At 41.8% G+C, this 22,756-nt stretch overlaps 1 protein-coding gene across 3 annotated transcripts in view; it reads left to right on the top strand.

Annotated features, from left to right (window-relative positions):
* The first annotated feature begins 546 nt into the window (after window positions 1-546).
* FAM114A1 (family with sequence similarity 114 member A1) overlaps window positions 547-22,756 on the top strand; it is a 48,315-nt gene continuing 26,105 nt past the window's right edge. For 2 of the 3 annotated variants that reach the window (XM_087827847.1, XM_087827840.1), the window contains exons 1-3: window positions 547-602; window positions 5,583-5,938; window positions 14,736-14,823. In XM_087827847.1, the coding sequence (XP_087683973.1) occupies window positions 5,591-5,938; window positions 14,736-14,823 (436 nt within the window). In that variant the 5' untranslated portion in view covers window positions 547-602; window positions 5,583-5,590. Of the gene's footprint in view, window positions 603-5,582; window positions 5,939-14,735; window positions 14,824-22,756 lie in introns of those variants that run through there. The other variant, XM_087827849.1, reaches the window with a different exon arrangement.

The following is a 22,756-nucleotide window of genomic DNA, read 5'->3' as shown; positions in this document are numbered from 1 at the left end:
GTGTGGAACTCCTGGGCCAGAGCTAATGCACCTGAATTTTGATCCACGTTTCCAGACTGACCTTCTAGAAAGTGCTTTTGTTCGTTTGGTCCAAAGGCTTTTAATCAGCTTACACTCCCACAAGCAGGGTAGCAGCTGTTTAACGCACAGGCCGCAGATCGCAAGCTTGCTGAGCGTGAGCGACCCCTGTCCGGCAAACTGTCCGCGGGCTTTTCGGGGTATTTTTCACGGAAGGAAAGGTCCGGCGAACGCCGAGACCCATGGGGGTAGAGTGCGCGCCCTCCCTCCGGCTCTGCCCGCCCGCGCAAAGCTGGAAAAGCAAAGTTTCCCAGGGGCGGTCGGAAGCGCAGCTGGGACCCTGCCGCCCGGGGGAGGGAGCGGCGGGCGCCCCAGCTGCGGCCGGCGGAGCGCGGCGGCCCGGGCTCCACGCACGCGGGGCGGGGCGGGGCGGGGCGGGGCCGGGCCTCCAGCCGGCCGCGGGGCGGGGCAGTCGGCCCCGCGCCCCCTCCAGGCCCGCCCCGCGGCCGCGTCCCCGCCGGCCCTGCCGACGTGGCGGGGCGGGACCCGCCCGGCGCTGCCGCGCGCACTCGGCCGCCAGAGCGGTAAGAGCCCGGGGCGCCCTCTCCCTGTCCCCTTCCCCCGGGCGGGCGGGGACAGCGGGTGGTGGGGAGACCTCGCCGTCGCTCCTTGCCCTGGCCCCCCCGATTCCCGCCCGCTGCGTTACTGAGAAACCCTCGGCAGGGACTTGTCCCCGGGCGCGGGACCCTGGAGGATCGGGCTTGGGGGTGAAGGTCCGGGGAGGCGCGCGCGGCGCGGCCGAGGGCCCTGCGTGGGTGCGGGCGTGTGAGTGTGTGTGTGTGAGTGTGTGTCGCTCCGGGTCCACGCTCATGCACACACCCACACGCCCGCACTCCGGGTCTGCACCCTCGGCCGGCGGGAACCTCCGCGGAGCCTGCCTTGAGCTCCCGATGGATCCAGTCCCAGCATCAAGCAAGTCTGAAAAAGTTTCCCCGGTGCCCCAGGTCGGAGTCAGAGGCAGGGTGCAGGGTCCGGGCTGCCAGGGCCACGGAGGGAGCAGGTCCTGGTAAGGGAGAGGCCTCCATCCTGGGTTTCGCCTGCTATTGGGCTTGGAAAACCGAGGGCAGGCCTTCACCTCGCACCCGAGCTCATCGGCCCTCCCCTTATACCCCAGCCAGCACCCCAAGCTAGCACCACCTGGATTCGCAGCTTTGAGCCCTACTCCCAGCCCAGCCCCACCCGCCCAGTCTTCTCACGTTCTCCCCTGGAATGGGGCGAGTATCTCAGCCCTTTCAGGTCAGGCACCTGAACTTCACTGCCTTTTCCTAGAGCAGGAAGACATCTCTGTGTGGGCTGTGAGGGCTCTACCTGTGCCCCACTGATACCTTCAATTACCGCCCTAAACATCCTGAGGGATTCAAACAGGTGGCTTTTAAAATCAGTGTCTCTTGAACTCCAGAAGACCTCAGCCAACCCTAGGAAACTGAGGGCGAGACCGCTCTCTCCTCAGAGGCCTCTTTCTGCCCTCTTTCCTTCCTGGTGGCTCCTTTCCTGCCTCACTTATATTCATTCCATGCTCTTTCCTTCCTTTCCTCCATAAAAATCTGAGCTCAGGAAAGAATCTGATAAACTCCTCACATTGCAAGTTTTAAGCAAAGAAATGAGCTTTTCAGGGTGGAATTTAAGGCACAAGTGAGCCAATGCAGAAGGAATTTGAGGGTGGGAGGGGGGTCTTCCTGAATCTCAGCAATTCAGTCCATATACCTAGTCATTTATTTATAAAACCAGCTTAAATCAAACATTATTTCTCTTTAATCAATACCAAACAATATATTTCAGTTCCGTAAATAAATACTCCTTATAAATGCAGTAGAAATATCACAAGAAGCATTGCAAAAACATAGAAGAGGCAGCAATTAATTCTTCAGAAGGAGCAGGGCACATTAGGAAAATTTCAGAGTAAGAAGTGACATTAGGCATTGAGAAACGAATAGGAGTTTGCCAGGCAGTGGAGGCAGGGCATCCCGGGTAGAGGAACCAGCATAAGCAAAGACACCGAGGGGGGAAGGTGTATGAGCTGTGTGGGCTCCTCTGATGGAAAGTCTGGTGAGGCAAGAATTAGGGTGCGTGGAGAGTTGCAGGAGGCGGGCAGAGATTGGAGCTGGATTATGAGGGGCCAGGGATGCTGTGCAAAGGTATTTAAACCTAATGGTTTCTAAGCAGGAAAACAAATAGTTCCCCTCTATGTTTCAGAAAAATACCTGGCAGACATGTGGAGGCTAGACTGGAGGAAAACAGACTGGGGCCTGGGAACTCTTACAAACTGATTGAGAACCTCTCATCCAGAGTTGTTCTTCCTGGTCCTTTACTGACTGGCACTTTTTAAACTGGGGAAAGTGATGTCCCACCGGTCATTGTATTACCAAATTCTTCTTTTGCCAAATAAAGCCACTAAAAAAAAAAATCCATCCACTACCCCACTATTTCATAAAAATGAAAGACAGTTTAATACCAAGAAAAGCATGAAGCCTAAACTTGGAAGACGAAGGCAGTCCTATATATTTAATAAATTTAGATTGATGAGAAACTGGCTATCTTGTCCTCATTTTTCTCTGTCATCAGTCCGGTGTTTGAGAACAAAGTATTCAGATCATTTTGTCCAGCCTTACTTTACAGAGGAGGGAGTGAGGAAGCCCAACAGGAGTTGAGTGAGTTGTGTGCCCACAAAGGGACGGTGGGACCGGAGCATAGCTCTGTCCACCTCAGAATACCATCCCTCCTACCCTCACTGTTGTTCCATGTGGGCTCTTGGCCTGGCCACACAGATGCCCATCCTGAATACCTAGAATTCATTTCTGATGCTGGACGTGTGCGTATACTCTTATCCCATCGTGCCTAAATACCATTTCAGAGCCATTTCGAAGGTTCTCCCTTGCATGAGGTCAGTCTGGTTCATCTTTCCCTTAGTTGATATGCTGTTTTGCATCATCACTTCACTTTTTCTTGGTAGCAGAAATGACTTCCTGGGCCTTCACTGACCAGGAATAAAATATAAACGGATTATTCACTCCCTGAAGGAGAGTAATCGTGTCTTCTCTTTTAAAGTTATTTTTGTAACTGTGATGCTGCTGCTCCAGTACCTAGCGTAGTTCTGGGAGCATTTTAGGTAATGATTGAATTTACTCATGAAAAAACTTACTCCCAGCCCACAAAGACTTCTTTATATACCACCCTTCCTCTCCTTGGAGTTCACTGAAGAAGCCTCCTTGTTTCTGTGAGTTGAGTCTCCCCAGCATTAAAGCCCCAGACTTAGCTGCAGTGGTCTATGTTCCAACTGTAAATTGGGAGAGAGTTTGAAGTGTGACTGCCTACAGGGCACCCGGGCAGAGATGGGGGCTGTCCCGGGAAACAGCATGTATCACAGCTGTAGTCCTGGTGGACTCCAACAGCCACTGCTCAGAAACAGCTGTGTATTTAGAACACAATTTCTGATGATTTCAGACAAAAGGGCACAGTCTTAAAAATGATTGCATCTCTCCAGTCATAATAACATCCAGAGTAGATAAAGGTCTACCAAAACAAACCATAAAGATCTCTTGTTTTGGTTTTGGTTTTGGTTTAGGGGGAATTGTAGACCTGTAACAGGTAGAAGTAAATAGATTAGAGATACATACAATTGGAAGTTAACGTAGGGTTGAATTTACAGTGAGTATTTTTACTATATAAATAGATGTAAAAATATAGTCTTTATTAAATTTATAAGTTGTCCATAAATATTTTTAACAGTATCGGTTCAACAATGTAGAGCTGACTTCTTGGGTGTTTCTGAAGGAGTGGCCTCGTGTTGCTGGCTGAATGCAGAGAAGCCGCAGAGACGAGAGGTTTTGTTGCAGCAGTTTTTCTAGAATTGAGGTGAACTTACCTAAGGCAATTTGGCCATGAGAGATGGATGAGGGCTGTAGGTTTCCTCCCATGCAACCTCCCTACCAAGAGTGATATTACCATGCAGTTCTTGGAAAGAATTTTGCCGCACACTCGCATGTATACTACCAACTGGGTTCAGTTATACAGCTTGTTCCTGGAAGCTTGATAAAGTCCTAGCTCTATTCTTTTAGGCCTCTGGGGAGGATTCAGGTAACCTCATCAGCTTCAGGTTTTGGTGTTCTCTGCAATCAGCTAGAAGGACTAGAAAAATTCTACTCCACAGGGCAATAAGCTACTAGGCTCAATGTAATCTTATGCTCTGGTAATGGAAGGGCAGGAAGAACCTGTATATTATTTCTTGCCAGTCCACCTATCTTAAGCCCCATTGCCATTTCATCAGTGAAAATGATTTTTTAAATCCCTTATGCTAATTAACACACGCTGGAGTACCTACCTGAGAGGGTGAAAGTTGAACCCTCTCAGGAGGTGAACTCTCACTTACAGATGCTGAAATGCTAACTAAAGACCTCTGGAAAGCATATTCTGGAATAGGCCACTTCAGATGTTAGCCAACTACCCCCAAGGCGTAAATGACAACCCACACACATGTCACCTGGTATATGCTGAAGTATTTTAGCATTATGAATGGTATCATAATACTTTTAGGCCAAAGCACACACAGCAAAGTGTCCATAATGCTTTTTATTTGGCCACAAATGTTTATCACAGCTAGGGTTATGTTCCTGCTTATAGAAAAGTGAAATAGTTTGGAGCTTCTTAATAATCCAGATGAATAAGAAGGATTTTCAAATTATCTTACAAAGAAATTAAAATAGACAGTGTCTATGACCAGTTCTGATGAAGCAAAAATAGGAATAAAAGTGATGTTTTAGCATCATTTACTCATAGACCCATTCTCCTTATGGCCATGCAACTGAAAGTCAGCTGAGCATAGGAAAAATTAGGACAGAGAACTCTTTAGGCCTGGCAGTCAAGCAGTGTCCTAGGCCATGAGTCAACAAACATTTTCTGTAAAGGGCCAGATAGTAAATATTTTAGGCTTTGCAACTTTGTGGACCATGTTTGGTCTCTGTCGCAACCACTCAACTCTGTTGTTGCAGTGTGAGAGAAGCCAATATGTAAACAAATGAGCATGTCTGTGTTCTAATAAAACTTTATTTACCAAAATAGATGAAGGGTGAGAATTAGCCAGCAGGCTGTAGTTTGCCAACCTCCCTCCTAAACCAATCCTGACAAGGTTTTCATTCCAACCTCTGCTTCTGTCATCACACCATCTTTTCCTCTTTGTAGTCAAATATCCCTCTGTCCCTCTCTAATAAGAACACTTGGGATTTCCTTTAGGACCCACTCAGATAATCCAAGATAATCTCCCCATTTTAAGACCCTTAATTTGATCACCCTGCAAAGTCCCTTTTGCCATATAAGGTAATATTCACAGATTCTAGGGATTAGGACATTGATATCTTTGGGATATTGACACAGTCAGCCCCAAGGTTACATAAAGTTTCTTATTAGTTGCAGAAAGTTTACTCCTGCAGACTTAATTATTCAGGGCTTTGAATTAAAGTTCAACAATTCAGATTAAAGCACAAAGTTCTTGTTTGTAATCATGTTGACAGGTAATAAAATGTCTGATGATGCTGGTGACACTGTAGCCACTGGAGACAAAGCAGAAGTTACTGAGATGCCCAATAGTGATTCTTTACCCAAAGATGCAGAAGTGCACTGTGATTCAGCTACAATTTCAAATGAGCCAACACTGGCTGACCCCAAAGGAGATGTGCTTGAAAATGAAGCCATTCAGGGTGCTGAGACTGCTGACACTGGGCACCCTGAGCTGCCTGAAGACACCAGTGCCATGGAGCCACCCCTCAATGGAGAAGTGACCGAGGAGGTGCTTGCCGAATGCATTGATGCTGTCAGCCTTGAGGCAGAACTTGGACCCGAAATACTCCTGAAAGAACAGAATAACCTGGTAGGAGTGGTTCATTTGGTTTAGTTCAACCTAAGTTCTTACTGATATTTACCATGGGAGAGAGGAAGGGAAAGGGAGAGAGAGAGAGAAACACAGATGTGAGCGAAACATGAAACAGCTGACAGGAATCGAACCAGCAATCTTTTGGTGCATAGGACAATGCCCAACCAACAGCCACACCAGCCAGGGCTCCTTAGAATTGTTCTAAGATGTGATGGGCTTTCTCGGAAAGGAGGGTGTTTTCCAAGACTGGAGATATTTAAACAAAACCAAACAATTATTTTGCAAGGATGTCAGCTGGGAGTTTGGATCAGGATATGGTCAACATAAACACACAATTTTGTTTCTGAGTTCAGAGCGTTCACAGACCCTTTGAAGCCACCCATGGACCCAAAAAGGGATTAAGAGCTCACAGACTTGAGGTTCTCAACCCTAGCTGAGCATTTCAACCACTGGAAGAGCTTTAAAAAATACTGACGACAGGGTCTATGTTAGCCTGGGTTCTCCAGAGAAACAGAACCAATAGGATACATGTTCGTATCTACTATACCTATAAATACCTGTATACCTGACTCTGGAACCCATTTTCCCCCCATGCTATCTTTCTCTTGCAGGGAGCATTAGTTCCCAATTTTTATTATAAGTTCTACGGCTAATAAATAACTTTGTTCAATAAGAAAAATACACCTTAGCCACACAATTCTGACCTGAGATGACTTAAAGAAACTACACAAGTTCCACTAATTCAAAATATATATGCTCCTGCTGCCTAGATTATACATTTCAATTTCAAACTTCTAATAATTATAGCAAAATTGTTACTCAAGATAGCACAATAAAAAGTCAGTATGCCCCTATGCATCTGCCTTGTTAAATTTTTTGAGCAAATTGAGTGGATTCTGCTTTTTGAAAGCACTCTATAAACCTCCTTGATGCTGCAAGAACGAACTGATAGGCAGACAGATACGCCTCTCCTCCCCATGCACAGCATTGTTAGCTTTCAAGGACTTTGTAAAGGTGAGCATTTGTCTATAAAGAAGTATCACAAAGTATCTGGATGGAAGGGCAAATATTGGCCACAGAGTTGGGACCATGTGGCATTGCCCTCGGGAGATCAGGTAGAGCCAAGGCATGGGAGGAACACCTGTGAGTGTGTTTGTTCTAAGAAAGGCAGAAAGCCGATAGGGCTGGTTCGAAAGGATATCACTTTCACCCCGGTCATGTTTAACCTTTTCTAGGTGGTTGCAAATTTAGTATCTTTTTAAGAATTACCAGAAAAGGAGAGTCTATCTCTTGGTAACCTATTCTTTTATCTTAAGTTAATATTAGAAGAAGTCAGTTTTGTGCCTCATCTTCAAGAATTATTCATTTGCTCTATTTTATCTGCCCTTTGTTGGACACTTATAAGAAGTCCTCTCGCAGTGATGAAAACAACCCTTTTTCTGATCCAAAAGAGGATGAACTCTATAAAAAAATCTTGACTCAAAAGTTCATTTACAAGTTGACTGTTTGGATCTTGAACACAGACCCCCGAGGAATAGCAGGTCCTATAGGAAAACAGCCAAACTCAAAAGCCTATTTGATCCCAGGGATATCTGAGCCTAAAAGCATCTCATCACACCTTTTTAAAAAACTTCTATGGGAAAACACCTGCTTAAAAAAAAAACTAGTAGAATAGCCTTTGAGAAAGTATTATCAACCAGTATCTTCTAGGACGCACCACATTTTGTAATAATGTGCTTAAATGTGTATATCTTTCTCTAAGTGGTTTGTATCTGCATAGTTACTTTGGGTGTGAGGTCCCTTAAAATCCTCATTATTAGCTTCACCTTTGCCTTGTCAGCACGGTGGCCATAACTTGGCAGGGAGGGTGGTGTGGCCAGGAAGGGCATAGAGAAGAAGAGGCCAGTGGTTCTGCCAGCTGTTCAGCTGGCACTTCTGCTTTGAAGGATCACACCATTCACCGTTTGTGCACTCAGAGAAGCTCCCTCATCTTTGGTGCTCCTTCTATTTCTCATCCATTCTAATGTATAGGCTAGAAGCCATCGAGTTAAGGCTTCCTGTAGGAATCCACTCCATCGCATCCATGAGACATGTTCAACTAGATTCTCTGAGGCCTCTGTCAGTCCCATGGCACTATGTGTTATGCCCAGGAATCTGAGTGGTGCAACTATCTTCAGGATGCCTACAGTCTAGTTGGGGAAGGCAGTATGGTGTAGTGATTATTGTATGTCCTGTAGTACTAGATAGGACCGGCACAAGGAAGCCTTAGATGGAACTCTCAAATCAATCTTAAGGAATCAGGAAAGTCTTCAGCCTCAATTCAGAGATGGTTGTCTTGGGTGCTAATCAGGAGTGACATTTATCCCCAGAGATCTCATAGGGTCTTATTATATACCAGTCCATTGCCCCCCAAAAGATCCCATCTATATCAAATGTCCCTAAATTCTTAACACCAAGAAATATAGCCTAAGAGTAAAAAAATGTCATCCCTACTGTTCAACACCAATGCATGAGGACAATTATGAAGGCAAAGAATTCCAGAAAGTACTCTCTGAGGAAAACATAGACTATCACCGGATGGTTCTCTCCCTAGAAAAGGAAAAGCAGAACGTTTAAGTCATAAAATTGCTGTGGAAGGAGACAAAGAAGAATGAACATAGGCCAAGACATGCTGATAGCAGATTTTTGCCTCTTCAATGATTGAGTAGAGTTTTCTCCAATTCTGTTTGAGTATTTCCCCTTTCAAGCCTGCTCAACATGATGGCACTCAGTTTTTGGCTTGAGCAGCTAGGTGGATACTGGTGCCATTTAGTCATATAAGGCAGTGCTTCCTGAATCTGGTGGCATGTTGTAATCACCTGGGAGGTTTGTTAAAAATTCAGATTCCTGGGCTCTACCCTGAGAAATCCTTGTTCAAAAGATCACAGTAGAAGCCAAGACTCTATTTTTATAAGTTCCCCTACATGATACTCTTGCAGTCAGTCTGTGGACCAGTGTTTGGGAACCACTAATACTAGGACCCAGAGAGAGTTAGTTGGGGGATCACGTAAGATTGAGAAGATGGTGAGTTCAGTATTGAACATGCTATGGGACATCTAAGTAAAGAGATTTTGTGAACATTTGGTCAGGAGAGAGAGATCTGGAGGCCATGAGTACTTGGATATTATTTAAGTAATGGGAATGGGTGAGATTGCCCAGCTTTTATTTTAAAAAAGAAAGAAAGAACAAAGACCAAGGACTTGGCCCTAGAAGGCTCTAAGCCAATTTGGTCATACACAGCTCTTAGATTCTTTCTGATAGGTTGTAATAGCCAACGAAGAAGTTCAGATGATAAGAATTACCTCTTCTCTCCACAATCTCACGACTACATTCAGTGAGTGAAATTAAATCTCAAATCACATTGTACCACACTGACATTTTTAAGTGAAACATTAACAAGTGTTAAATGCAGTTCATGAGAACTGTTTCTCAGGCAGGCTTGAGAACATCCCATTGTTCTGTCATTTTAGGTCCTCTGACCACCATCCTGAGTGAAAGGTTCACTCAAGGCAAATGCCTAGAATTCAAGTGGCAGGGTTTTCTTCCCTTATAGTTGGCATTGAGAAACCAGAATTCCCCAGAGTTCAGAGCTGGATGGAAGACCATTTAGCACAGGACAACCTCCTTTCTTATACCCTATTCATGTAAAGGTAGGAAGAGACTCAGAAATATATTTAATCATCTACAAACCTCAAATACCTTTAATTTCACCATCTAGAACCCCTTTCAGGTATTCAGAATGCTAGTTAACAGTCCACCATGTTTACCAGTTAAAACGTGTTTCTGCAATTCAATATGCTAATTAGCAAAGCATCAGGTGTTAATAGAGATTATAAATATGCATGTTTAATTTGAATGTTGGCAGCACTTGGATTGTAATTTAATCCAAGGAGCCCCCATAATGTCACAACATGCATGTAGAAACTTTCTAAAGTGAACTGAAATCAAAGTACTAAAGGATGAGCCAAGATTCAGAGTCAGAAATGAGGGATGGAAGCCATGAGAATAGAGTATTTTAAGAATGAAAAAAATGGTTAATCTGCAGATGCTACTGAGAGGTGGGGAAATAAAATGAGTCCATGGCTTTGACAAAAAAAGGAAGTCATTGTGACCGTGACAAGAATGGTTTCATGAAGTAGTGGCCATGGGAGAGTTACTGTGGTGGGTGGAGGAGTGAAGAGAGGGTGGATACAGAAGGGAGGCACCTTTTCTAGGAGGTGAAGAAAGACTTGGAGCAGAAAATAGGTTAGGTTTGAAAGAAACGTTATGTAATCGTGATTTGCATTTGTTGGTTTTAAGATGGAGGAATCGAGAATGTGATTGAAAATAACCAGTAGAGAAAGGTTGAAAAGTCAGGAGAAAAGGGAAAACCAACCTACCCAGGCCCAAAGGGGTTGAGGTGGAGGTGATAATTGGAACTAAGAGGAAGACATCACCTCCATAGTGATAGAGGGGAAGGAAGGCATCGTGAGTGGGGGTGCAGTAACGTTTAATTTGTGTTTAGACGGGTTTTTGGTGTAAGCCACTGTGTTTTTGCATAAAAAGGACTGCCTAGACTTTTCATTTGGTTAAACAATTAGTGTTCAATTTATTATGGCTACAAATTCAAAATTTCAGTTCTCCCTAGGCCTTATAGTTACCTCACAAATTTTTATTTAGAAACCTAGCAAATTGAACAATCACTTTCAAGGGCTTTTGATTAATGCTTGGCCCTTTTTACCAACTTAAACACATTTAAATATTTTTAAACAGCGTCTATAAACTTAATATGTTCTATTTCCTTTTTAAGTACGTCATTTATCTACTTAAACAAAACCTTGCTAAGTGCTTAATAATTGTTACAAATATATTAAATTCATAGAGTGGGTCTTAAGACCTCTTAGATGCATAATTTCTGGAAGATTTCAACTTAAAATCAGAAGTCTGATAATTCATTTATTCATTTTAATTGGTTTTCAAACATTGATGCTCCAATTGGTCAAATTCCTTAAACCTTAGTAGTACAGAAAAGACCAAATATGCACAAAACTTTAATAGCCTGACTTTGATGCTTTAAGCCTTTCTATATTTATTTTTAAGTCTTACCGGAATTGGATGATCCATACTCACCAAGGAAGAAAATTACCTGGAAATAACTGAGGCCATTTTCAAGCCAATACTTTGACAGAGCTACAGGCAATCCAGAGCAATTCACATCCTCCCAAATATCACATGGAATCCCTTTTTAGAGAAGCTGTGTCATGAGTTACAAAACCTAAACAGGGTTTGGTGTCACAGCTCTCATCACTCACATGCCTAGACACATGTTATACACACAGTACCTGAATCTTGGTCTACTTAAGGAAATAGGACAACCAGGTTGATCTTTGATTTTTAAGACAGGTTCATTTATTTTCTATCTAAATGTTAAAGACCTTTTCATTCTATGGAATCTAAAATTTGTACATTTTTTTCTGTCTGATGATTCCGTTGAACTTTATAGCCTAAAATAAATAAATAAATATTTTTTCTATTGAAAGATCTTTAAATAAGATACCAGGTATATAAATGTCTTTTCTACTTAAAGAACCTTGAACTTAGTGGAATCTTGCATTCTTTCATGTTCTTAGGTCTACACAGTGGTTATAGGTGTTTCAATGATCTCCACTTGAGTTTTCGACATTCCTCTTGATCAAGCCAAGTCTGATTTGCTGTTACCAGAGAAGGTCATTCTTCTGAGATTTTAGGGGGAGAGGGCAGGAAGTTTAGAGAGTTTTCATCTAATGACTTCTGTTTTCTGTATATAGGATGTGAAGTTGTCTGATAAAGGAGGTAGGGGTTACATGGCATGAGGGTGAGAAAAAAGCTTTAAAATAACCATATTTGATAAGGGAAGATCTGAATAGATCCATTCTGCCTACTTTATGGTCTCACAAATATGTGACATTAAAGCCATTTAAAGTGGAAACAATACTCATGGTGAGATATATTTATAATTCATGTTGAACATTTAGTTTATGTGGTTTTTATATTACATGTGCCTGCTTAGTCATTTGAGTATTTGCCACTGATAAATATTCTTTGCAGCTGATCAGGAGGTCACAGCTCAGTGTCAAAGGAGCTTTATTAATAAATCAATTGAAGTTGTCACTTATTATACTGCAAAAAGTTCCAGATTTATTTCACACTTATTTTCATTTGCTAGTCAATTAATTACCAGCTGTCAGAGCATATTAAGTATTGTAAATTTGAGTCAGAAGCTGTCACCCTTAAATGTATTAACTTTCCTTAATCACATAGGTAGTGATTTTTTCCATGAAAGAATGATATTAATCATCAGCTTACATCTGTCTTCATGTGGTATAAAATTGCCATTGGCTTCCATTGCTGAAGTGAAGTAAATCAATGTAGACACCAAAAATGAAAGCATACAGTCATGAATCATGAGTATTTCGATTCATGTTAACAGGCTTCTCATTGTTGCCAACAGGAAAAAAAAACAAAAGCCAACTTACTTCTTAGTGTTAAAAATATACTTTATTATTATTATTATTATTACTAGTTAACATTTATGAAGTATTTATTAAGTGTCAGGCACTATGCTCACAGCTTTATATGAATTATTTCTTTTAATATTTACAATAAACCTCTGAGCTCATTGGTTCTTATGCTTATACAAGGTATATACAGGGTATGCTTATAATACCATACCTTGTGTTCTGTAATGAAGTAAGCAATGGTTTAAAGTAACTTGGACTTGAGTAACTTCTTGTCCAAAATGGCAAAGCCTGGAGTCAAGCCCAAGCAATTTAATTCCATAGCCTTTTCTCTTGACCAGCAGTCTATACTGATGGGTGGTGTTTGATATTTACTAAGTGAATCAGTTAGGAATGCATTTGGGTGCAAGTAACCAAAATCCAACTTATAGTAGTTTATAAAATAGCAATTTGTTTTTTCCTCACTTAATGGAAAGAATGAAGATAGACAACAACCCACGTTGGTTTAGCTCAGCAGTGCCAGAACCAGTGTCTGGGATTCCCTGGCCTTTCTCTCATGGCAGCAAAAATGACTGCTTCTGTTTCAAGCATTATGTCCACATTCAGGGCAGGAAAAGGGGAGAGGAAAGAGCTGGCACTAGCCATAACTATATAATTTATTATGAAAGCAAAACTTTCCCAGTTATATCTCATTAGCTTAAAACTGTTTCACATGTCCACTCTTATCTGCAACAGTGGCAGGCAGCAGGGAAAGGGGTGTTGGAGATGACTGATGGACCAGTCTTAGGTCAAAAGTTATAGAATCTACAAACTTTGTAGGAATTTTTCACTTTTTCCTTAACTACTTTTTTTCTTCCTTTTTTTTTTTCTTCCTTTTTTTTTCTTTTTGGAGTGAAAGAGCTGTGATTCTCCCACTCCTAATGTGTTCTTGCCTCATTTTCTAGAATGTATTCCTAGATAGTAAGAGAAAGCTGTGGTTTCACTAATTGGATCAGAACGCATTGGTTGCAAGTAACAGAAGCTATTGCACACTTAAGAAAACAGATGAGCCTGCCCGGGCATGGCTCAGCGGTTGAGCATCGACCTAGGATCCAGGAGATCTAAGTTCAATTCCTGGTCAGGGCACATGCCGGGGTTGCAGGCTCGATCCCCAGTCAGGGGTGTGTAGGAGGCAGCCAATCAATGACTCTCTCATCATTGATGTTTCAGCTCTCTCTCTTCCTCTCTCTGAAATCAATAAAGATTTTTTTAAAAAGAAAATTGATGAATTTCAGTTATTTATTCAACATATAAATGCATCAGGCATTTGTAAAATGCCATGCACTCTCTTCTTGGTTCTGGGGATACATCAGTGGAGAGGAGGAGAGAAGAGAAACACGCACACATGCACACACACACACACATACACATTACGCAGGAATCTCATGGGACCTGAAGATAGGAATACAGCAGAGCCTTGAAGAAGAACAGGAACCAGGGGCTGAGAAGGTGTCAGGAATTCAAACAGCTCCTCTGAATATGTCATCTTCGTTTTACTCACTCTGCTTTCTCTTAATTCTTAGTCTGCGTGGTGAATAGACTATGTCACCCTACATCGCCTGAGTTCTCACCTTCTGGTCAGCAACCAGCTTAAGCAACCAGAGTCTCTCAGTCCCAATTCAAACACCTTAGTAAAAGGATTTGAATCTACCAAGCCCATGGACAGGGAGAGAGATAGTTACCTTAAGGTGTCTACCTGAAAAGGCTACCTGTTTCTGCTACCATCTCCAGACTCATTGATGCTTTTCTAGGCACTGCCTATTAACCATGGCAAAGCTCCCTCCTACCCTCCCAGAGATTTGAAAGTTAACTCTATCTTGAAGAGCACAGTAGTTTAGTTCTATAGAAACTGCACGAGTCAAAGTTGTTTTGAACTTTTTCAAATCACTCTTGTGCTCGAATATGTTAAATCCTTTCCCCCCTACAGCCCTGGCCCTGTCTTCCAGATAATGGGAGATTTGGGTCTTGATTGATATCAAACTCCCTTCTTCTCACTTCAAGCCAAGCCCTCAGAAGCTAACACTACTTATCAATTTGGTTCCAAAGTACATTTTGCAGTGTGGGTTGGTAAATTCTTTTTATGGCCCTTATAAACTATAAACCAGTGAGACATGGTTCTTGGTGATTTTTTGAAAAGCAACACAAAATACCAAACTTCTCTTTGTTTCAAACCAATGTATGTTTTTCCATTCAGAGATAAACTGAACTGCTGATCTCCCATCTAATCTGTTTTTCTACAGGCTGTGGATTCCTCTCCACAAGGAGGGAGATGGGCAGGCTGGGGATCCTGGGGCAAATCTCTGCTCTCATCAGCATCTGCCACAGTAGGTAAGCATTCTGTCTTGCATTTGAATGGATACAGTTCAGAAGCCTAAAAGGATATGATAGTTTAATCATACTATGTGCTGATAGAGTTTAACATTAGTGCTTACTGTTCTAAGTGCTTCATAAATGTATTAATACATTTATTCCTTAAAATAACCCAATAAGGAGGTACTCGTATTTACTCCATTTTAGAGAAAAGGAAGCTGAATAGCAGAGAGGCAAAGACCTTTTCTGAAGTCAGGAGGAGCTGGGTTGAGATTTGAACCAAATAGTATGGCTTTTTATATAAAAGCCACTATATTATTTGACTCTTAAAATATAAGATTTGGGCTTTTAAAAATGTATTGTTGCCGGGCCAGCGTGACTCAGTGATTGAGCATTGACCGAGGATCCAGGAGATCGCAGTTCCATTCCCAGTCAGAGCACATGCCCGGGTTGCGGGCTCGATCCCGGGCAGGGGCGTGCAGGAGGCAGCCGATGATGACTCTCTCATCACTGATGTTTCTATCTCTCTGTTCCTCTCCCTTCCTCTCTCTGAAATACCTGAATACCACCTGTAAGTTGCTCCTAAGGCATATTTTGGAGATTTCTGGGCTGGATGTGCTGCGACTTTACATAGTAATAGTAGCTAAAATAATACCAATATATACTTTAGAACTAGATAAGTACCTTTGTGGACCTGATAGAGAACTAAAACATACTGCACAAGGAGAGGCTGAAGTCATGGGTTCCAAAGCTGGAAACAGGAGGTGGTGGTGGTTGGGAGCTGTACTCCCGAAAGATAATAGGGATCACAAATGTCCCACAAGTGGAGAAGTGCCAGAGCTGAAGCAGGGCTCACGGCCTGAAGCAGGATTGGAATAGGGCTCAGCCACCTAAGAACAGAGGCTTTAAAAAGTTGTGGGTAGCCCGGCTGGCGTGGCTCAGTGGTTGAGCGTCGACCTAGGATCCAGGCAATCAGGGTTTGATTCCCAGTCAGGGCACATGCCCGTGTTGCGGGCTGCAGCCGATCAATGACTCTCTCATCATTGATGTTTCTATCTCTCCCTCCCCCTCTCCCTTCCTCTCTCTGAAATCAATAAAGATATATTTAAAAATAAATAAATAAATAAATAAATAAATAAATAAATAAATAAATAAATAAATAAAAAGTTGTGGGTAACTCCTGGATTGTGGCCTATATTGATCTGCTACCTTGGAGTTGGGGGGCAAGCTAGGCTTGCCTTCCATTATGCGGAGGCATAATACCCACCCAGGGCTTTGCAGCGTTAATAGTTTATTGTCATAAGGCGAAGAAACTTATTGGAAAGCAGAGCACTCAGAGCAGTAGACAAGCTCTTGAAGGTTTATAAATTGCCTGCAGAAAGTAAAGAAAGAAAATAACCATGTATCCCATTACAATTGATTTCCACTCAGAAACCTCATGTTACCCCTAGGGTGATTCCAATTGCAGACAAGAGCGCAGAACACATACTCTGTAATAAAACACAGAGCTGTCAATTCAGCACTAGAAACAGAAACCAATACTTTTTTTTTTAATCCTCACACGAGGACATGCTTTTATTGACTTTAGAGAGAGAGGGAAGGAGAAAGAGTGAAACGTCAATCAGTTGCCTCTCACACACGCCCTGACCAGGGATCAAACCCACAACCTGGGTATGTGCCCTGACCCGGAATCAAACCAGCAACCTTTGGATGTACGAGACAATGCTCTAACCAGCTGAGCCACACCAGCCAGGGTGAAACCAATACTTGTTACAGTTGTTGAAAAACTGCTGTCACAATCATTAGAACTGGCAGTAGAGGAGTTGGAAAATGGAAACATTTAGAAGGTGATTGTCTCTTGGAAAGAGCACTGTACCAGGAGTCATAAGACCTGAGACCAGGTCCTGACTGCTACCACTTATGATCACAAAGCACTGTCACTAACTAGCTACACCATGCACTTCACCTCTCTGAGACTCAGCTTCCTTATTTAGAAAAGTGTGGGTGAGGGAACTTGACAAATTCTAAGATTCCTTCCATCTTCTGCAATATGGTGTTTCCATTGTCTGTAGCTATATACAGAAGGACAAAGGTGTTTGTAAGTACTGTGCTAAGTGGAAAAATACAGAAAATGGATTGACTTTTTGATACTCTGTATTTTTCTATTTTGTCTTTGCCTCACTACGTTGACCCCAAAGTTAAAGGAAAATAAGGAAAAGCTACCTTCCCAATGCTTATATAAAATCAGGCATTTCTCAGCCAAGAATTATTTTTGGAAAGGCTGTAACTCTTGCATTAGTTTTATCCACAGCTGCACTGTCATCATATTCTAAGAAGACCCATGCCTTTGGACAAGTTCATAAAATGCAATAAAGGTGGTTATTATTGAAGATCTGGATAGAAACCAGAATGGGAAAGGAAAATGTAAAAAAAAAAAAAAAAAAAGATTTTGATAATTTCAAAGTGATGTTGTGAGAACCAGATGTGATTTCCCACAAGCCTCTTAGAGACCTGACTGGTTCCTAGAATGTACTAAGTTAAGAGCAATGGACAAATAATCAGAATGAAAGTCAACAGTGCTGAAACTCATACAAATATGTATACAGAGTAAAAGCGCCATGGTAGAACAGAGCAGTGTATTCCTAGATACTACAAAAGGCCTAAATGTTTATTTAAAATTCTAGTTTTGACAGTTTTATGAGTCTACACACCTTCTGGAAGAGAACCTGAGCAGGGGGAGGTGCATCTGATCTGCATACTTACTTTTCAAAATTACCGTTGTCTCCTCCATTCTTTCCCAAGTTACACTTTTCTTTCCTTCTGCACATTTTAAGGAAACCCTTCTACCAGCACTGTCAGAAGTAATGACAGCACTTATTACAGAGAATAGCAAACTTGTCAAAATGATACTAAAATGAGAACTCTTAACTGTGTACATCACTATTAATATCACATAAATTCATGTGATATTGCTGATGATGTAAGAATTCTCCAGAATCATGATTAGAGTTTGATTCATGGGTACTTCCTACTGGTCCCTATGCTCGAGGACCCTCAAGTAGGACACCAGCTAACTCATTCAGGGCATTCCCCCCTTTTAGATTGCTTTAATTTTTAATATAACATTTCTTTCTTTTATTTCATTTATTTCTTTATTTTTCTTTTTAAAAAATGAATACATAGGAAAGAAACTAAGAAAGTAGGATTCATGCTTGGAGTTTGTTCATGATCCTTTACAATCTATGAATGTGGCCCAGGGGTCAATGAATTTCTGTTTGATGGCTCAGCAAACACTCTCAGTTCAGAATGACTTCTTATCAGTTTTGACCTTTTTAAAGAGATGTCTGACTACAGAGTGGACATCAGTCATCATCATGGAGAGAGAAGACTTTTCCAAAAGGAAGGTTGGTGGCTCCTCTTTTTGCTGCACTGGTTTGCTTTAGTTGAGCACAGCAACACCACCTGTGTGTTTTGCTAAACAACTACTCCTCATAACTTTTCATAATATCTTGAATTCATTAATAGAAGAGTCTGTAATATAGTCAATACAGGATGGGACAAAAGTAGGTTTACAGTTGTGACTACATGAAACAGAGTATTCTTGTATTATTATTTATTAATACTAACAACTGTAAACCCACTTTTGCCCCACCCTGTATTGTTCTAAAAAATTTCTAAAAAATTCACACAAATAAGAATATAAATTGATGCAACTCTCTGAAGAGCAATTAGCACTATCTATAAAATTTTAAATGTGCATACTTCGAGCCTGGCAATTGCACTGTTGATCCTTTGCCAAAGTTCATTAGTATATATGTACAAAGATGTTCACTATAGAATTCACTCAGCAAACGCTTACCATAGCAGGCACTATTCTAGGCACTAGAGATAAAGCAGCGAGCAAATAAGACAAAGACCCCAGCCCTAGTAGAGTTTACATGCTAATGACAGGAGACAGACATAAACAAGACACATTGAATAGAAAAATTATGTAGAGGACTAGAAAGTAGTAAGTCTATAAAAATGTAAAGCTGAACAGGACAAGAGAGGTCAGGAAATGAAAAGGAAGAAATGTTATCTTAAAAATTAAATCAACTTAAAAAGGGGGAGCTGCTGCCCGTCGGTGTGGCTCAGGTGGCGGAGCGTCATCCCACGCACAGAAAGGTCTCGGGTTCGATTCGTCAGGGCACATGCCCAGGTTGCAGGTTCAATCCCTGGTCAGGGTACGACCGATCAAAGTTTCTCTCTCCTTCATCTGTCTTTTAAAAAATCTGTAAAAACATATTTTAAAAAATAAAAAGGGAGAACTCCCTGAATTAGTTAACTGGTGCCCTCCTAGGGGGCTCCTTTAGTACATAGGAACAATAGAAACCATCCATAGAGCTACTCAGGCATCCAGATGCTGCCTAGAACTGCTCTTGCTCCCCTAGGTTACCACTTGGTCAGAGAGACCCTCCCACCACCAACAAATTATTTCTATCATCTAGAAAAAGAGGAGACCGCCCTTCAATAGGGTTTTGATCTCAGCAGAACTCACAGGAAGAGGGCTTGGTGAAATCATAGTGCTTTTTGAGAAGAAAAATTGAACCAGGGGTGTAAGAAAGCACCATACAGTGTCTTGGGATCTGCTCCTGCACAGCACAGGCTGATCCTAAAAGCATCAGCCATCCAAGGCATGGCTGAAAAGGCAGGGTTACATCCCCAAAGTTTCACTGCACCTGTGACCTTCACCTTGCTGTTTGGTCAAGGTAGGGTAAGTCAAGCTAATTTTAGCATAAACCAATGTTTTTAAAATGAGGAAGCTCCTAATCAAAGATCTAGTTTCCAAGGAGTTATAGAAATGGGACTAAGATGACATTTAATCAACTATAAATGGCATATACAATTTTAATATAACATAGTGATTGAGCATGTGAGTTCTAGAGTCAGAAGGATTACGTTCAAATCCTGCCTCTGCTACTTATTGGCTTTGGGACATTGGGAAAGTGATTTCACATCACCAGGTCTCAGTTTTCTCAATTGTGAAATGGGCGTAATAATATCCCTTACCTCATAAGGTTATTGAGTAGACTCAATGAGATAATTTACTGTACTAAAAAGTTTTAGTCCCATTCCTGGGACATAGTAAGTGCTCAATAAGTGTAGGCCATACCAAAAGTTTCATATTTCTCCTCGGTGACTGTAAAACCCTAGGAAGGAGATGTTATAATCCTCCTTTCAGAAAAGACACAACAGCAGATACTCAGAGAGGTTAAGTAACTCACCAAGGTTGCACAGCTAATAAATGATGAAACCAAAATTCCTCCACAAGGTTCTTGACTCCTGAGTTTAGGGCCTTTTCCACTAGAGTATAAGTGATAAATTAAACACCAGCCAATCATTTTACATTTATTTTTAAATTCTACAGTATCACAACATTTACATAACATTCTTACCTTCTTAGCAACATGGCATATGTCAAGGGGTAGAGAGTATTCCATCTTCAGAACCATGGAATTTGGAGGGTTTTAATTTCTTTGAGGATACTAGGGTTTATGATGACATGAACAAACTAGTCTAAGAACTATACCCTATAGTATTATTCATATTTGTCGTTTTCTCTGTTTTTGGTAGCACTGATCAATATCTCAGAATGAATCTCTCCCAGTCAAAGGGCGACAATGACTCCACATTTTTACTTCCTTGTTCTGAGCACTAGATGTCACACTAAGTAAAGTTTTAGAAGTTATTCTTCAAAGTGGGGTGTGGTGTACAATGTAAACCCTAGCTATGAAAAAACCATAGCTTTATATTTCTAGTAGAATGCCATAAAGGTGTACTTTCACTAACAAAAGAATTCAGGAATAAAGAACTATTTATCAGAATATATCATTGGAGGAACCTTAAATATGTGCAATTCTTTGTACATAATTATACCTCAATAAAGCTGTGTGTGTGTGTGTGTGTGTGTGTGTGTAGTTGGAGTAGCAGCCTATTGTCATGTCTGTTAAACAGACACATCCCGTTGATATGCACATAAGAATGGCATTTCCTTCCAAAACAAAGCAATTTTTCTAGAGGATCAGACATGGTCCTAACCTGCAGGGGGGGGGGGGGGGGAAGGTGAAAGAGGAGATAGTGACAGTCAGGTTTAATAAACCCCGAATGGTCTCAGGGAAGGATGTGGAATCATCTTTCTTACGCAGCTTGTGCAAAGAAGCTGTAGCAGATGCCTCCCAGCCATCTCAAACTCATTCACTCCTTGATTTTAGCTCTCAGAAATCTAGGTGAGAATCATAGCTTCAGATCTGGATGTACATTATTTCCTTTCGAAAAATATGTTTTTAAAACATGGCAAGGAATATGGACTCCGTATGTAAATAAGTTAGATGATTATATTCTGTAACTTAAATGTGTTACTGAAACTCCAATAAGTTCCCAGTGAAATGCTTGGAATTTGTTGGAAGCTAGAGAGAATTAATTCAAGTCTTAGTTTTGGCAGTTACAGTGCATCTTTCCCCCCCACATAACTCAATAATGAATTTGAACTGTATTTAATGATCTGCACATGAATATAGACATATATTTCTGCATGTAATTAACATTGTAAACATTGTAAATAATATTTCAGGGTTTTCTAGATTGTGTATAATGGCAGGTGATTCCCACTGGATATAAGTAGTCCTGTGTCTCTTGGGTGAATATCAGTGTCCTAATTATGTTAAGATAGCTCTGATGAAGTCACAGCTGATACAATACTATTATTTGGGTTTGGGATTCATCCATGTCTTTCTCTTATTCAGGAGTGGAAAGCTGATCATTTTAATAGTTCCTTCTAAGACCAGGTGGTTCTCTTTGGCTCTAAGTCCTGCCACGACTTGGGACTTTTCCCCGCACGTATTAATATTGCTGCTGCCTGGGGTTTTAACAGTCAGAGGCTGTCCAGGTCCCAAGTGAAATCTTTCATTGTCTCCCAGAATGCTAAGGGGAGGCGAGTGCTGTGAGGTTGGCAGCTCGTGCTGTTTCTCCTTCGAGAACTCAAACAGCCACTTAGGAGCATCAGGAGACCTTTTTGTTCCGCTTGGGAACTCTGAGAAAAGCTATAGCTCATCATGAGTGCCTCTAAGGAGAAGGGAAAAAAAAAGCTGCAGAATAAAATGTAGACAAGAATATTTATTAAGCCCAAGGGTGTGTGTGTGTGTGTGTGTTAGTGTGTTGGGGGGCAAGGATGGGAAGGTCAGCTCTGTATTTACCAAATAGTTACTGAATACCTACTGTGCTGGATCTGGGAGATAGAGGTTTTGTCCCTGCTCAGATGGAGTGAAGCCAATGCCCTTCCTCCTGGCTGACTATCCGTATAGCTTGTGTTTAGACTGTTACTGCTTAAGACAACTGTCAGAGCTGTTGGGGGCTGTTCCTGGTTTTCCCACGGACTTGCTTTTTGATTCTGACATATGGGCTCCCTGACCCTTCTCTCTCCATACTAAAGGAATGACTAACTCGTTGAAAGAGCATGTTAAGAGCAACTGATTTCAATTCACCAAATAGCAATGGAGCACCTGCCACGGGCAGGGCCTGCAAGGAATAAAAAAATGAATGATGCTTACCTGCCTTGAGGAGCTTGGAAGAGAGAAAAGAGGCTAAGACAGGGACAGTATTCACAGGTAATATCTTCGGTTTGGAATCCCAGGTTGCTAGTTAGACGGTGTGAGAAGCCAAATGGAATAATAAAGCATCTGGGAGCACTTCACTTCGGTTTCTCTCATTTGCTCCCCACAACGACCCAATGAAGAAACTGAGTCACTGAGAGATTAGGAAACTTCTCCAAGGTGGCCCAACCAGGCAGGGCTGAAGCTGAGCTGGGATTGGAACCCACATCTGAGGGACTGCAAAGTCTGTGCTGTTCACCACCACACTTCCTTACAACCACTCTGGAAGATGAGCTATGGAATTTGCAGACCGTGGACTTCTG

Source organism: Miniopterus natalensis, chromosome 1, assembly GCF_054644295.1.
Source record: "Miniopterus natalensis isolate mMinNat1 chromosome 1, mMinNat1.hap1, whole genome shotgun sequence".
NCBI classification, from domain to species: domain Eukaryota; kingdom Metazoa; phylum Chordata; class Mammalia; order Chiroptera; family Miniopteridae; genus Miniopterus; species Miniopterus natalensis.
The sequence above is the reverse complement of the archived record's forward strand: the minus strand, read 5'-3'. Positions and strand labels throughout refer to the sequence as shown.